The 15582-nt window shown below is 39.4% G+C and overlaps 1 protein-coding gene across 4 annotated transcripts in view; it reads right to left on the reverse strand.

Annotated features, from left to right (window-relative positions):
• Positions 1-10375: 10375 nt before the first annotated feature.
• The window catches only part of LOC139131450 (uncharacterized), a 70479-nt gene continuing 65272 nt past the window's right edge, over positions 10376-15582 (reverse strand). For all 4 annotated transcript variants that reach the window (XM_070697497.1, XM_070697499.1, XM_070697501.1 and 1 more), the window contains exon 6: positions 10376-14588. In XM_070697497.1, coding sequence (XP_070553598.1) covers positions 12688-14588 — 1901 coding nt within the window. In that variant the 3' untranslated portion in view covers positions 10376-12687. The remainder of the gene's footprint in view (positions 14589-15582) is intronic.

Consider the following 15582-nt stretch of genomic DNA (forward strand, 5'->3'; position numbering starts at 1 on the left):
CACGTTTATGGGTGTTTAAACAATTGTAACAATCGGATGATGATTGCAATTGTTTTTAATCCTCTTTTACTATATATTTGTGCAGAGTTCCACACTCTCAATCACCTCAAACTGTTGATGTATTTCCAGCAGTTTTGTGCGCTATTTGTAAAATACAGTATCTTGCTGTATTCCAAAAATCATACCAGAAATATGCCCAGCAATGTTCACAGCCTGTAATTGTGCAATACCCAACGTTATTATTGGCGACCTAGCTTTAGTGCGGACCAGAATTCATTTATCGGCGATGACACTGCATATTGTAAACAACAAAACAAAAACAAAGTTTAATAACACTCCATAAATTTGTTGACGGCTTTGCTCTTTGCTTTAACATTTCAAATATCTCTACATTTGTTAATTTTTTACATCAAAACACCTTCTATAATGACACGTTGCAGATTTTGATCAGAGTTGTCAGTTGTGTAACGTAGTCTACCTATATACTGCTTCATTATCATAACTACCATCGGATATAATACTTCATAATTCAAAGTCGAATAAATCAAATCTACGTTTTTAATTCCTTTATTTCATTCTTTTTATTTTATTTTATTTTATTTTGAGTTTATCTTCAGTCAGTTGAAGATTCTCACACACTCTAGTCTTTTAAATACAAGAAAATACGATGTTTTCAATCGGGTTAGGACTCGAAACATACGGCAGCCAGTCACCTAGCCGAGAAGCAACAGACAGCGTTGTTTACGGTTTTACAATTTTATTGAAAAGTTGCAATTTTTCACCGCTGTAATCGTTAAGAAAGAGATATTTCATTTAGTTATGAGACTAATGAACAATAAAATTGTTATTTGACTTTGTGTAATACAATATTTCGATTCTGTCTTTCGATCATCGCGATCGCTTCTTTTCGGATACGCCCAGGCAAATAAATAGAAGTTTTAATTTCTGCTTACAAAACAACGCCTACGCTTAGACTCCCTTACAAAATATGTATGCGATTGAAAAACTGATGTGTTTCGTAACTTTGTACCATAAAATCAGGTAATCAATAGTTAGATTACATGTAGTATGTTATATTCAAGGTTTCCTCACAAACACTGTACTTTGGTAGGCGCTAAACTCAGACGATGTTGCAGTCTGTTTTCTCCAATAGGCTAACTCAAAAATATACTTCAGCGTCGTATAGGACCACCATCTTTATGTTGTCACGGCGGTAACTAAGTCGGAACTTGTGCACCTGGAGAGTTAGTAGTATACCCAGCACACCTCTGTTTGTCAAGAGATAAAATGTAATCAGGTTTTATGCGAGCACCGGCCTTTGTAGGGGTAAGAAACAAACAAACGCTTTATTTATCATGAAGACAAATGTAGTATTCTGCTACTCTGGAGGCCTTTGTTCTGCATGGTACCAGCACCTTGGCTCCGCATGTCGGCCACTCTGCAGCTGTTCCCGTTGTCATTTTCAATCCTGAACATTTTTGTGCGAGCAGCGGTAGGCAGTGGCAAACAGACATTACTCCATCATATCACCCACTGTACCTTTCATGATGTTCAACAACCTTAGACCCCTACTCGGATAAAACTTCCGCTATTTTTTTTTTTGGAGCAAAACAATTTAAGAACCATACACATTTACGGAAAATGGGCTCGTGATACACTTGTAACTAGTGGTCTATTCTATCTGCAAGATTTGTCTTGCCTGCATGTTATGTTAGCTCCATCCTCACCAGTCACGCTTTCACTCTCTATACACGTAGAGATCCGGTGACGGTCAAAATGGAAACCCATCCTTCCAGCGTCCTTGGTAAATGAAGCAGGATATGATACATTTTGACTTCACATTAGGGGTTTCAGCGACCTTTGTTTTATTCGAAGGTCTTTTCTGCTGACTTCTCACACATAGTTACCCTTGAAAATTGTGTGTGGAATGCCAGTACTTCGCATTTCAGCTTTCCTCGAAAGAATAAGGACCTATTACAACAACAAAAAACAGCTAAATGGATGATATGGAATCAGATAAAGACACTATTCTGGAAATCAAAATAACGATGTATCAACCATGGAAAGATGACGAAGCTCTGAAACAAGCGAGAGACCGCAGCAGGAGAAACAGCCTTGTTTTCTACGGCGTGGAGTAAGGCAGTCTATCTGAAAGCTGGAACACCCTAGAAGAAAACGCCCAAGCCTTTCTGAGAAGCAGTTTGGGCATAACAGAAGAAATATATAGAGCTCGGACGCTCGCACAGAGTAAAGAACGCACCACTGATAAGGGTAACTAAACCGATCACAGCAATGTTCGTGAAATTCAAGGACAAATCCAGTGTTTTATCAAATTATATTGTAGTCTGTTATATTCAAGGTTTCCTCACAAACACTGTACTTTGGTAAGCGCTAAACTCAGACGATGTTGCAGTCTGTTTTCTCCTATAGGCTCACTCAAAAATATACTTCAGTGTCATACATGTAGGGTCAACTTCTTCATTTAGTAAATATTGTCACCAGAGTAACCAAGTCGGAACTTACGCACCTGGAGAGTTAAAGACTGGACACAAATTACAGGGGGGGGGGGGGGGCGGTGTTTTTTTGGGGGTGGGTACCATTTTTCGCGCAAGCATTTTTGAAGGGTCATAAAATTTTGTGCAAGCCTATGGGGGAGGGTCACCTTTTTTATGCATCAAAGCTGAAATTGCGTTTGCACGTATTAAAGAATATCGAATACTGAAAAATGAAAAATATATCTCCTGGCACTTTAAGTTTCTGTCATCTCCATTTTCGACGCGCCCTTCGGCCGCAAGTTTAAGGGTATAATAAACAATGTATTGATGATCCAAGCAGCCACAATTTAAGTAGTCATGATTTCTACTTATCCAACTCCTCTATTGTACATATAAACTGTCCCCTATAATGACGCTTTCAATAACAATTTGGGAGATCACTTATTTGATATCATTCTCCCATTGACAATACATTAGGTATAGGTCGGTGTCAAATGTTCATGAAGCTGTATGTACATTTTTCATTTTTTGAGGACATTGACAGAATACAAATTATTCAGAATAGTGCAAAATATCATCAATAACAATTGGAAGCTGCAGGTCGAACAACTTTTGAATAACAATTTACCTAGTTTTCTATTGGAAAAAAAAATATTCATAGTTTCATCATAGGCTGCCATGCATAGTGAATGGACATTTCAGTGAAATTCCAAAATCAAATTTCTTGCACAACCATTGACTTGAGACCACTCTAGTCTTGTCATGTACATTAATACTAATAATAAGGTGTACATAAATGCACAGATTTACCTAGTTTTGTATTGGAAAATATATCCATAGTTTCATCATAGGCTGCCATGCATAGTGAATAGACATTATCGATGAAATCTAAAAATTACATTTTTTGAACATGCATGCAGTTTTTACCTGCCATTTCAAGCAAAGTACATTTACATGAATTATCACACACATATGATTTGATATTTTTTGGACAAAGCGTTATATCGGCAGCATTTTGCCTTCCTTTTGGGAGGGGACTTCAAAAGTATAGCTAGTCAGAAGGAGGTCTTTCATCATAGGCTGCCATGCATAGTGAATGGACATTTCAGTGAAATTCCAAAATCAAATTTCTTGCACAACCATAGACTTGAAACCACTCTAGTCTAGTCATGAACATTAATACTAATAATTAGGTGTACAAAAATGCACAGATTTACCTAGTTTTGTATTGGAAAAAAATATTCATAATTTCATCATAGGCTGCCATGCATAGTGAATCGACATTTCAGTGAAATTTCAAAATCAAATTTCTTGCATGCACAACCATAAACCACTCTAGTCTAGTCATGAACATTAATACTAATAATTAGGTGTACATAAATGCACAGATTTACCTAGTTTTGTATTGGAAAAAAAATGTTCATAGTTTCATCATAGGCTGCCATGCATAGTGAATGGACATTTCAGTGAAATTCCAAAATCAAATTTCTTGCATGCACAACGGTTACCATTGACTTGAAATCACTCTAGTCTAGTTATGAACATTAATACTAATAATTAGGTGTACATAAATGCACAGATTTACCTAGTTTTGTATTGGAAAATATATTCATAGTTTTATCATAAGCTGCCATACATAGTGAATAGACATTATCGATGAAATCTAAAATTTACATTTTTTGAACATGCATGCATGCAGTTTTTACCTGCCGCTTCAAGCAAAGTACATTTACATGAATTATCACAAACATATGATTTGATATTTTTTTGGACAAAGCGTTATATCGGCCGCATGTTGCCTTCCTTTTGAGAGGGGATTTCAAAAGAATAGCAAGTCAGAAGGAGGTCATGAACACATTGTGGGTTTGTTTGGGGGGTATTGAGTAACAGGGTAGAGTCACTTATTTTCATGCACGGATAAGGGGGAGGGTCACTAATTTTTGTGCATGTACTTTTTAAGGGTCACTATTTTTGATGCAGCGGTGTTTCGAAAAACACCGGCCCACCCCCCTGTAATTTATGTCCAGTCCCTTAGTAAGATACCCACACCTCTGTTTGTCATGAGGTAAAATGTAATAAAGTTTTATGCAAGCTAAGGCGATTGTAAAAGTAACAACCAAACAAACGTTTTGTTCGTCATGAAGACAAATGTAGTATTTGCTGATATGCATGCCTTTCTTCTGCATGATGCCCCCGGCACCTTGGTTCCGCACGCCGGTCACTCTGCAGAAGTTCCCGCTGTCATATTCAATCCTGAACATTTGGTTTTGGTGCGAGCAGCGGCAAGAATCAGCAAACAGACATTACTCCATATCACCCACTGTACCTTTCATGATGTTCAACCTTGGACCCCTACTCGGCTATAACTTCCGCTAGTATTTTGGAGCAAAACAATTTCATGAACCTTAAACATTAAAAAAAAATACTTGTAACTAAAAGTTCTATTGCAAGATTTGTCTAGTCCGGTATGTCAGCTCCATGCTCATCAGTCACGCTTTCACTCTCTAATTACACATGGAGATCCGTTGACGTTCAATATGGAAACCTATCCTTTCAGTGTACTTGCTAAATGACGCACATGATGTGAGAGATGATGACTTCGCAATTCACATAAGGGGTTTCGGCGACTTTTGTTTTATTCGTAGGTCTTTTCCGCTGACCTCTCATCCAGAATTATCCATAAAAATTGGGTTTTCAGTGATACTTCTTGGCATTTCATTTTTCTTCGAGAGAATAAGGAAAACATATACTTGTTTTATTGAACAAACGCGATGGAAAGTTTGCCAAAGATCACTTAGATTTACATTTATTGTCACTTTAAATGACCTTTGACATGTTGACGATAATTAGTTTCAAGTTTATTCGCTTAGTCTTTATACCCAGCCTTTGTGATGTAGTGATGAGAGGGAAACCATTTGATGTCTTTGCAAGGGAACTCTCTATCATACTGATCATCAAAACCTCACCATATATCGACGCTCTATCTTATATCCCCACTCTATTTCTATTCAGGAACTTTCCTTGAGTCTCAGAAATTCGTGTATGTGTCCGGAAGTCGACAAGTTCACATGTAGTTGCACAGGAGAGAGTGATTCATATTCCAGGCTGTGCGCCTTGAAAGAAAGAATTTATTATTCTTGTTCTGTTTATGTTGTGCACGCACCAACATATAATAAACAATCATGGTTTTCTGTCGATTTTTCTTAATTTTGATCGAAAGTGTGTGTGTTAGCATACTCCTCAAAGCGTCACTAATTAGTGATAGTGAATTTGTCGGCCCATCCAGCCATAGTGTCATCTGATCACGTGCAGATTCCTTAAAGGTCAAAGTACAATAGTCTTGCCAGTTGAATGTAGTCTGCGCTACCAAATTGAAAGACTTAAACTTTTGCGCAAACTTTCATTAAGGAAACTTTAAACCGCCCCTTTCCAAAAACATGATTGAAACTAAATTTGGATAATTGAATCGAATGGTTAAGTAATGTCGATTTAATCTACAAATGCAATCTCATCTGCTTTTCTGTTTACATTACACACTTTTTATGAGTAATTTGCAATATTGCAACATTCAGCTATACGGCACCTAACACTTTTGAGAAATGTGAAAAATATGAAAATTCAATTATCCCAAATTAGTTCCAATCGTGTTCAAATTAAACGGGAGGATACAGGACCGTGGGCGCACAATAGGGGTTACTGATGACGCAGCCATTTGCATACACTGGGCGGGAGTTTTTGAATTCTCATAGTATTGCTTTGACCGTATGATAAATTTAAATAATCGTGATCGACGCTTACGTGATATATGCAAAAAGGGGTCAAATGGTAGTACTGGAAACAAATTTTGAAATATACGCGTTCTCCGACAAAAAAGGGAACATTTTTTCAGTTTATTTTCGACTCAAGTTTAGTCACTATATATTCACAGACATCATATGCAAGATTCAACGCCTGAAACATGGCAAAACTTTGGGGATTCTGGCACCACACACGGCACGGCCGATCTGTAGCGTGACTTTTTTACATTTGCATAGATTTACGAGAATCTGGGTTTTATAGGGTAAGTAACTGTTTAAGAATAAAAATCATGGGTCTCCTTCAAAATTTGGGGAACAAATTTTCCAATATTCATCGACACTTGAAATTCAAAATGGCCGTCATCCCTGTGTTGACGTAATGGAAAACAAATTCTATGTTCACAAAAATATGCCGGTGACAACTTTCCTTAAGGTAATAGGCACCTCGAAAGTGAAGGACTTAAACTTTTGCTCAAACTTTCCTCAGTGAAACTTTCAACCATTCTCTTACCGAAGCAAGAATAAAAATCAGGGGTCACCGTGCAAACTTTGGTACTAGAGAGACAAATAAGTTGCGATTTCTCGATATTTGAAATTCAAAATGGCCGCCATCCCTGTGTTAACTCTATGGGAAAAATAAAATTTTTGATTTTCGAAAAACTAAGACGGTGAAAACTTTTCTTTCACCAAGAGCTTCAAAATGAGTCCCCACAAGTGATAGGTCAGAAGAAAATTGATAAAATTTGAAGGCCCGAATATCTGTCCCCGAGGTGCGTTCTACCTTAATCCAACAGCCTCAAAATAAGCCCCAACAAGCGGTAGAATAAAACATGCAAAAAAGTTTGAGAGTTCGAATATCTGTCTCTTAGGCACCTTCTATCTTGAGCTCCAAATATTCCAGAGTCTTGTGAGAATAAATAAAACAACAATGCCGTGAAAACTTCCGACCACTTTAATTGCCAAGGAAGAGGTGTATCACTGGCACACAGATTAATGTGTTGGTCTTTCTTGTGAATAACCGTTAGAAAACTGTTTAATATATCTTTTTTGTACTGTTTATTAACACACCATTTTTCGATCGGGGATCAGGTAACTGGCAAGAGAGCAGCACATTAGAATTTCGGCTCCGCAAAATTTCTCACAAAACCATTATTTCAAAAGTTTTACCTCCAGTGACAACAAGTGTGCATCTCGTCTCACCCATACATAATGGGTATAGAAAGAGACCAATATCGGGCCAAAATTGGATATTTCTGTTGGTAACCAAGCTATACACAAAGGAAACCTGCAAAGACGGCCGCCATCGTCATTTCTCTATTCAACTGCCAGATGCCCCTCGCCCTAAGATTTTGTCTTGCCTGACTTTTAGTCATGGGTGGGAATGTAGAAAGAAACCCTATTCCAAAACTTCGTTCGTCTGGTATATGCACAGATGCAAGTTGCGAACCTGCAACGAAAGAGGACATCTCGCGTACCATGGAGAAACTCAACACAATTGTTAGGGTTGATTGTTACAAATAGGGGTGACGTGTCAACCCCATTTGTAACAATCAACCCTATTTGTAACAAAAGTTAACCCCATATAGGGCTAGTATGATATCGGTAAGAAAACAAGATTTTTTGACATTTTTTACCGAAAATGGTGAAAATTGCCCAGAAACAAACTTTCGGCATTTATCTGCACGATTTGATTATATCTTACGAGTAGGCCTTTTATCCCTAGGAACTGCACAACGAAATTTAATCTGGAGAGCAGTTTCAGGAAAAATGAGTTTCGACAAGAAAGAAGACAAGAAAGAAAAAAGAAAATCGTTCCCAAAAATACAAATATGCATATTTCATCAAGATTTCAACAAATATATAGAAAAGCTTTTTTGAAAATTAGGTTTGTAACAATCAACCCAATTTGTAACAAAAGCAGTTTCAGAAAAAATGAGTTTCGACAAGGAAAAAAAAAGAAAATTGCCCCCAAACATACGAAGTTGCATATTTCATTAAGATTTCAACAAATACGGCAAAGTTTTTTTTAAATTAGGTTTTGTTACAAATAGGGTTGATTGTTACAAATAGGGGTAATACAACTTCAAGTCGTTTGATGCGATGATTTTCTGCTGATCTGAGATCTTGGGATTTTGGTACTATGATACTATGATACCATATAAAAGGTTCAGAGGACTTGGTGAAGAAAATTCCAAGGAGTTCCAAGTCACACAGAAAATGAAGCCGTGACCAGCAAATGCTAATTTGCTAAATTTCCTATCCAATTTTCAATTTTCTGATTTTCTATTTCATGTTGTATTGTCTTGACACTTCATGTAGGCATATATGGGCAACATCAGATAAACAAATTTCTTTTTTTTTTCAAACGATTTTGGTCATGTTTGGATAACACAAGAAATAGGCAATACAATTTTTGCAGCTTTAGAACAAAGAATGAAGGATGTCATGAAACAACAATGGAAGGGACTTCTAACATTATAACCCAAATTACGCATCTATTCACAGTTTAAAAGTTCGATTGGACCTGGAAAATATCTCCACCTTAACTGTATTCATGCTAGTATTTTGCAAATGTTTGTATGTTTTCGACGTTCCGCTCTCCGTCTCAATAACATTGACTCTTGATCAGCGGGACATTGTAAACTACGCTCTAATGGACGCGTTGACAATGAGTTTCAGTATATCTGTCCTCTATTTGACAATTTGTGGACACAGTGTCCACCAGATCATGCGACTACAGAACTAATCTTCCTTATTTTTTTTTTAAAATGAGAGAAAAAGATTCCACAGAAGTCGTTAAGCTTTGTAACTATGTCTACAAGGCCTGTAAACTTTGAGAATCAGTTTTGAAGTCATCTGAAAATGTGTAACTTTCAGTAATGTTCCCACTCAATTCCTGTGTATTGCAGTATTTTGTTAAGAAGTTGATAGTTCAACATTTTCTGTACTTTCTTTAACTTGTTGCAAGTATCCTGTATCTTATATGAAAAAAAAAACTTTGTATATAGGCCGGTGGTCTTGAAATACAAATAAATGTGCACCAAATGAATGCACTGACTGATTGATTGATTGATTGATTGATTTTTCGATCACTGTCTATTGATCTTCGCCTCTACTTGGATATACAGTAGCCAAAATAGAATAGATACTTTTTCTGTTTACAAAATAACGCTTGCACCAAAATCCTTCGGAAAATCTTGTGTTTCCAACAAACGATTTTACAAGTTACAACCTTGTCCCTATTTACGTTTTTCAACACGTCTAGAAACATAAAACCGTCGTCTTCTTATATCAAACATTGGCAGTAATGTTTGGCACATGGCACACTGGGGGAGTCAGTAAGATGCTAAAGCACGTGTTCGTCCACGATATAGTGGTATGTAATATTGGTTTATGTAAACGGCGATTGTAAACGTAACAGGGCAATGCATATATGTATCGGCCACTCTAATTGAAGAAAAGCAGAGCATTATACAGTATTCTGTTGCTATGGAGACATCGAAAGGTTTCAACTTACGTCACTGGGCAAAGGAAGATGTGGCATTACGGCCCGGGGTACAAAAAAGAAGTATGTTTCCATTATTATATGTGTTGTATCGAACAAATTTCTTGCAAGTTATTCTCAGTGTCGTAAGATCATGAAAACACACCTTGTGCACGACAAGCAACGTCGCTTTGAAAAATGAATTGACCTTTTCCCGGTTATCCAACAATGCATTGCTGTGACTGTATCAAACACTGTATCACACACTCAGAACAACAAAACATACTGATTTTGTGTTGTACAACTGATTATTACACAAATATTACACAAATTTGCCATGCCAAAAATGCCCTGTGTAGTTGGTGCATCCATCGGCGATGTAGTAGTTCATTTAACTTGCCACAGTGTTCTACGAGTAACATACGTTTTACACTGAAAGATCCGTCGCTCGAGGGCGCTCTCTACGCTCCTCCCCTCTGAAGAGATGCGTTCACACACTACATTGTATTTGCCTCGTTCATGGTAACACTGGAGACACTTGTGTGGTGCTTCTATTTTCTCGTGAATGTAAAAGATGACCAAAACTACACGAATAGGCATTTGTTTTAAAATGAAGTTATTTTATTTCCATACGATCCAATGTCTTATCCAGTTAAACTGGGAAAATTATCATTGCTACAAGACATAACATGTGACCGGGACATGTGACAAATAACATGCTGCGTAAGGTTAGGATGCACTTTTCCACTCTTACCATAGAAACACCAAATCAAGGACATTACTCATGGGCAGACCTGTATAAAAGAGGTTTAACGGCTACTTATCCCGTCCCTAAAATTGATGAACGTCTGTTAAAAATACTTTCAAAAAAGTAAACGCCCCTGGCTCTACAGGAGAAATTGCTGACCGTTTGCCATTGTTGTATGAGACAGACAAAATCGCCCATAATGTAAAAATAAGTGTTTATGGTAGAAAACGCCTCGGGGGATATTCGCACTATAAACGCTTTTCTAATACGTTTTTGTCTACCACCTGGGGCTAGTTTTGATGCTCATGGAGGAAACAAGGTTTTCTCCAGCTTATTTTTGTGAAAATCGAAAATTGAAAATCCCCGGAGAGTTAACGCAAAGCGGCAATTTTGAACTTCAAGATTCAGCAAATATTGGGGGGTGACGTTGAAATGTGTCAGCATGGAAATAATTTGTTGGAGATGGGCAGAAGATCACGTTTCACAGACAAAAGACAAACAGACGGTTGCCACTTTCAGATAATTGACAGTTTTCAGAACTTTTAACAATACGGCCATGATGCAATTCACGTGTTCTCACAGTTCAATTTTCCATGTGTGACGAAAGAAACCCGAGAGAGGTGGCCTTGATATGTTCAGACGAAAAGAGATATGAAAACAGGTCACAACTTAGGTCTATGAACGACGAAATATTCGTGAAGGCTCTGAAGTTTGGAAAATCACTTAAAGACATTGAGGACTTGTTTCGCGTATTCTACAATTTTGTAACCATGACAACCACATCACATAACACCAGCACTTATGATGAAACCTTGTGATCAAGCTCTTCTGAGAAAGAACAGCTATCGAGTACCTGTTTCGTGCAACATTACATGTAACATGTTCACGCCCGCATCATCACAATGTCTTACATTTGACGGTTGAGTTGGTAGCTTGCTGCATGGCAGCAACTATGTACAAAAGTTCCCTTTGTTCAAACTTGGTATGGATGGTTTAAAACGCTACTTACAGAAGCACAACAATTAAGTGCGGTCCGTAAAAGCTACGAGGAGTAATTACTAATTAACATGTTCTACAATGACCATATACGGCAAATTACATCTTGTAAAATGTATACAATTGATTCCCTACATGCTACATCGATGCTTCTGAGAAAGTAATCAGAATTTTAGACGATTTAACTAGCTTAACGAGATATTATTTATTACATATGTACACATAATTATGCAACATGTACACAGCCTTTTTTCCCTCCATTTTATTTTGAATATACACAATCTTACACTTTTACATGTTACAGAACAGACTCGTGTACTGACTTTTTTTCGTGTGACAACACCAACAACTAATCTTCGTAGTGCGCGAGAAATGACGAGGAAATGCGTGAAGATGAGGTCATGGTTTGGCCACGCGGGCTACGAGAATACCGTGAAGGACGACGAGAATACACGAAACTTGGCAGCGAAACGAATATCGGTAAAGACCTGTGAAATCGAATTACGCCAGGTTAGAGACAACTCGGTTTGATCATTGTTTCTTAAAAATATATTTACATTGTCCCAAAGGTGAGTTTAAAATCAGAGTAACCGGAGAGTCGACGCAAATTGTGGCGTCGTAGTCCATAAATACAGCTACCTTGTTTTAATGAGAACTGGTTTTCTCAGTTTTCTTCTAAAAATGAAGTTCACTTCATCATTAAAATAAGTTTTATTTTTAGTGTCGATAAAATATTACGTCAGAATTCCTTGTCTTCTAAAAACCGAATGTGATTGTTCTATCTGATGTTTTTTAAGAATCAAACCCACTCCCTTTTATTGTCAGTAATTTAATTGAAATAGTGTTAACGGAAACGATCTAATTGGCTAATTAGTCGATGGAATACCAAATCACTAGTTTGAATTGTTGGGATCGGTTGATGGAAAATTTGGTTCACCTACAATAGCCACCGCTGTGGTGTCCTCGCTGTTTGTAGCGAGATGTACAGTTCCAAAATGGATTACAATCGACCGATACACGTTTTACTTATAAGTGTCACATGTCATTTTGCCATGGCAAAGATAGACACGAATTTCATCGTAGAGTTAATGAAATAGCACTTGGTATACATTCTCAATCTGGCGCCCTCATTTTACATTTAACGTAAAGGTAGCCATAGGAAGCCACTCATACAGTCGATGGAGGCAGATTTGCATTGATAGAGTCTAGGTCATTTTCACCTTGGTATCCCGTTGTCCCGGCTTTCAGAGTTCGTTGCAGCTGGTATACCGGTGACATATCAAAATAAGATCCGGGCAGCGTTGGCATGTAATCGTCGTATTCAGGCTCGTCTTGTGATATTGATATATCGCTTTGACCAAATTTGTTTGTTTTTCTCGGCGTTCCTGGGCCACTGTTTGTTCTGAGGCTGGACCTCGACGAAGGCGTGTCCGGCCTCCTTCTATTAGATGGTCTAAAGGGTGTTAGGCCTTCTGGACTCGTCGCACGTAGTGTGTTGCCGGCAGACATGGTCCTATGTTCCAAGGGCTTGGACACAGTACTCGATCCCGGCGGAGGGTCGCTCAGTACGTCCACTTCCGACTCGGGGCTGCGAGGACCCGAATGTCTATTCCGTTTTGGCAAGCTTTCAGCTGATGAAATATAACTTAATCGGAGTTGCTCCCGCGGCTGCTCTTGTTTAATTCTCTTGAGGATTTCTTCTGTTTCTTTCACGGCACTCGGGTCCTCTCCAGTGTCCGTTTCCCTCATTTGCCAAGGATCGTGATCTATAAAATTTTTGGCTCTGTTAGCAGCCTCCATAGACAAAGTTCGAGGCATTCTCGACATGTCTCTGTGCCCACTCCTGCCCGATTTTCCCTGTCGTTTATGCTTTGTACTGTCCCTCGGAGGCGTCCTGTTACTATCATAACTGTCATAATACATGGGCCTTGACCCATCTCGGCGATGCCTGTCTGGTGCCGATCTGCTACGGGTGTTTCGTGAATAATCCCTTCCGTCACGCGTCGGCGTGCGATCGCGGTCTCGCTCCCGCTCGTGACGACGGTGTCTGCTGCTACCACCCGACCGAGAACCTGGGCTCCGATCCCTGTCGCTATCTCGCCTCTTCCCTCGATGTTCTCGCTTTTTCGAATGCGAAGGAACTTCATTTTTGTAAGGAGTTTTGCCATACTCCATGCCGTCATCTTCCATCGTTCTTGCCACCGCCATGCCGAGGGGCGTCAGTTTCCCCTCCCTGTTGACGTAAGGGGGCGATGTTGCCTCGCTTACCATGCTGGGCTTGCTGCCATCGCTGTACGTCCGACTCGAAGGCTTGTACTCCCTCGATGATCGACTGTATTTTGTGTCTCTTCCATCTGCAGTGTACCTGGTGTCGAAGGTTGTATGGCTCCCCGAGACGCTGTAACCCTTGGCGTACTCATCTGGCGTTCTGACAGCTAGGTGTAGCGTATTTTTGTCTGTTCTTCCACTGCTGTGCCTACTGCTACCACTCAGAGACCCTGAACGCCCTACGTTGTAGGGAGCCGATAATTGCCTCGATTGTTGCCTGTTTTTCCTACTGTGTTTGGGGCTGTGATTGGGGCTGACCATTTTACTATGTGGATCGTTACTTTTGCTGACGCTCGTATAAGACGAATCGTGATAAGGAGAGGTATAGTGAATTCCCGGCTTCAACTCCTCGTCGTCCCGGATTTGATAGAGGTAGCCCCTGTCCCTCGCCCTTCGCATTGAGAAACTGGAAGCCTCGGACATTGACGAGGCCGGCAGGGCAAACAACCGCTGCATACTCTGGCCGGTGGACGACACGTCCAAGTTCCAGCTGGCGCTGCCGTGGGAAGTGTCCATCATGTGCATGTGGCCTATGAGATCCCCACTGGTCATGCCGACGGCTCGTTCGCGCCGCTTCTTGTGAACCCTCGCCCGGGCGTGAAGCGCGAAAGCGATGCTGGTGATGATGATAATTCCGCAAATTGCTATTCCGGCGACGGTCACGACGCTGTTGACGAGGTTTTCGGTCGACATTCCTTTGGTCGGCGTGGTCAGCGGGGTTATTATCTTATTTGTAGAATCTGTGTGGAGAAAATGTGACAGTTTGTCAGAATTAAAAGGTCATTAATCACATGCCTTGTCCCGACTTCAATATACTATCGTATACGTTCCTACCCACGAAAGAATACCATTCATCACTCTTTAGAAAAATCGCACTACCATTTTCATTATCTACAATTTGACTAACTTCTATCAGACAAAATACCAAACAAATAACAGTTATTAAACTTATTTCCTTAAATTGGTTTAACACACTCTGTCATCTGGATGTGATAAATTATTGTTTCTTTCGATGTGAATAAAAGTCGAATTACAATGTAATTGTTTGATAGGAACAAATTGGGGAGCGCGCATTTCATCGACTTTTCAATCGATGACCGGCCAGCCTTGCGTATATTCAATAAATGCATCAACAGTCGGTGGAAGATACCATAACAACGGTTAAAAGAACACGTCTCTGAAAACCTGACGACCTGGCTTGGGCAATCAAATCTCCAGATCCAATGATGTATTTTGTTTGTCTGTGATGATAACCTGAAGTCCAGAAGCGTTCAGTCTCAAGTGGTCGCAACCTTTGATATTTCGCAGTATTTAAGTCGAGAGCAACAGCCATTTTGGATTCTTGTTCTGCTTGCTGTTGCAATGGCGGATTAACCGACACAAGTATAGGTTGTATTTTTGGCCAAACGAAATATATTCTTACAGACCACGGTTTATAGGTCAAAGTGATGTTTACAAACACGTTTTATCGCAGCCGACTTATTGTTTGGACCGGTTTGTTTATCATAGAACTGGTCAGGACTGCGTTCCTCTGCATCGTTGATTTGCCAAAACAGAACAGTTTTGATCATTGAAAGTGCAGTATTCCCTTCAAATTGCTTACACAGTATCTCCCATTGACGCAATCTCTGAACAATTGGCTGGCCTGGGAGCACAGCGTCTGACATAGGGTTTGATTTAAACGACAAGGGCATGCGACAGAGCAGTTTTAGTGAAACAGGGATGTAAACAAGG

Source organism: Ptychodera flava, chromosome 4 (assembly GCF_041260155.1).
Source record: "Ptychodera flava strain L36383 chromosome 4, AS_Pfla_20210202, whole genome shotgun sequence".
In the NCBI taxonomy this organism is placed as follows: Eukaryota; Metazoa; Hemichordata; class Enteropneusta; family Ptychoderidae; genus Ptychodera; species Ptychodera flava.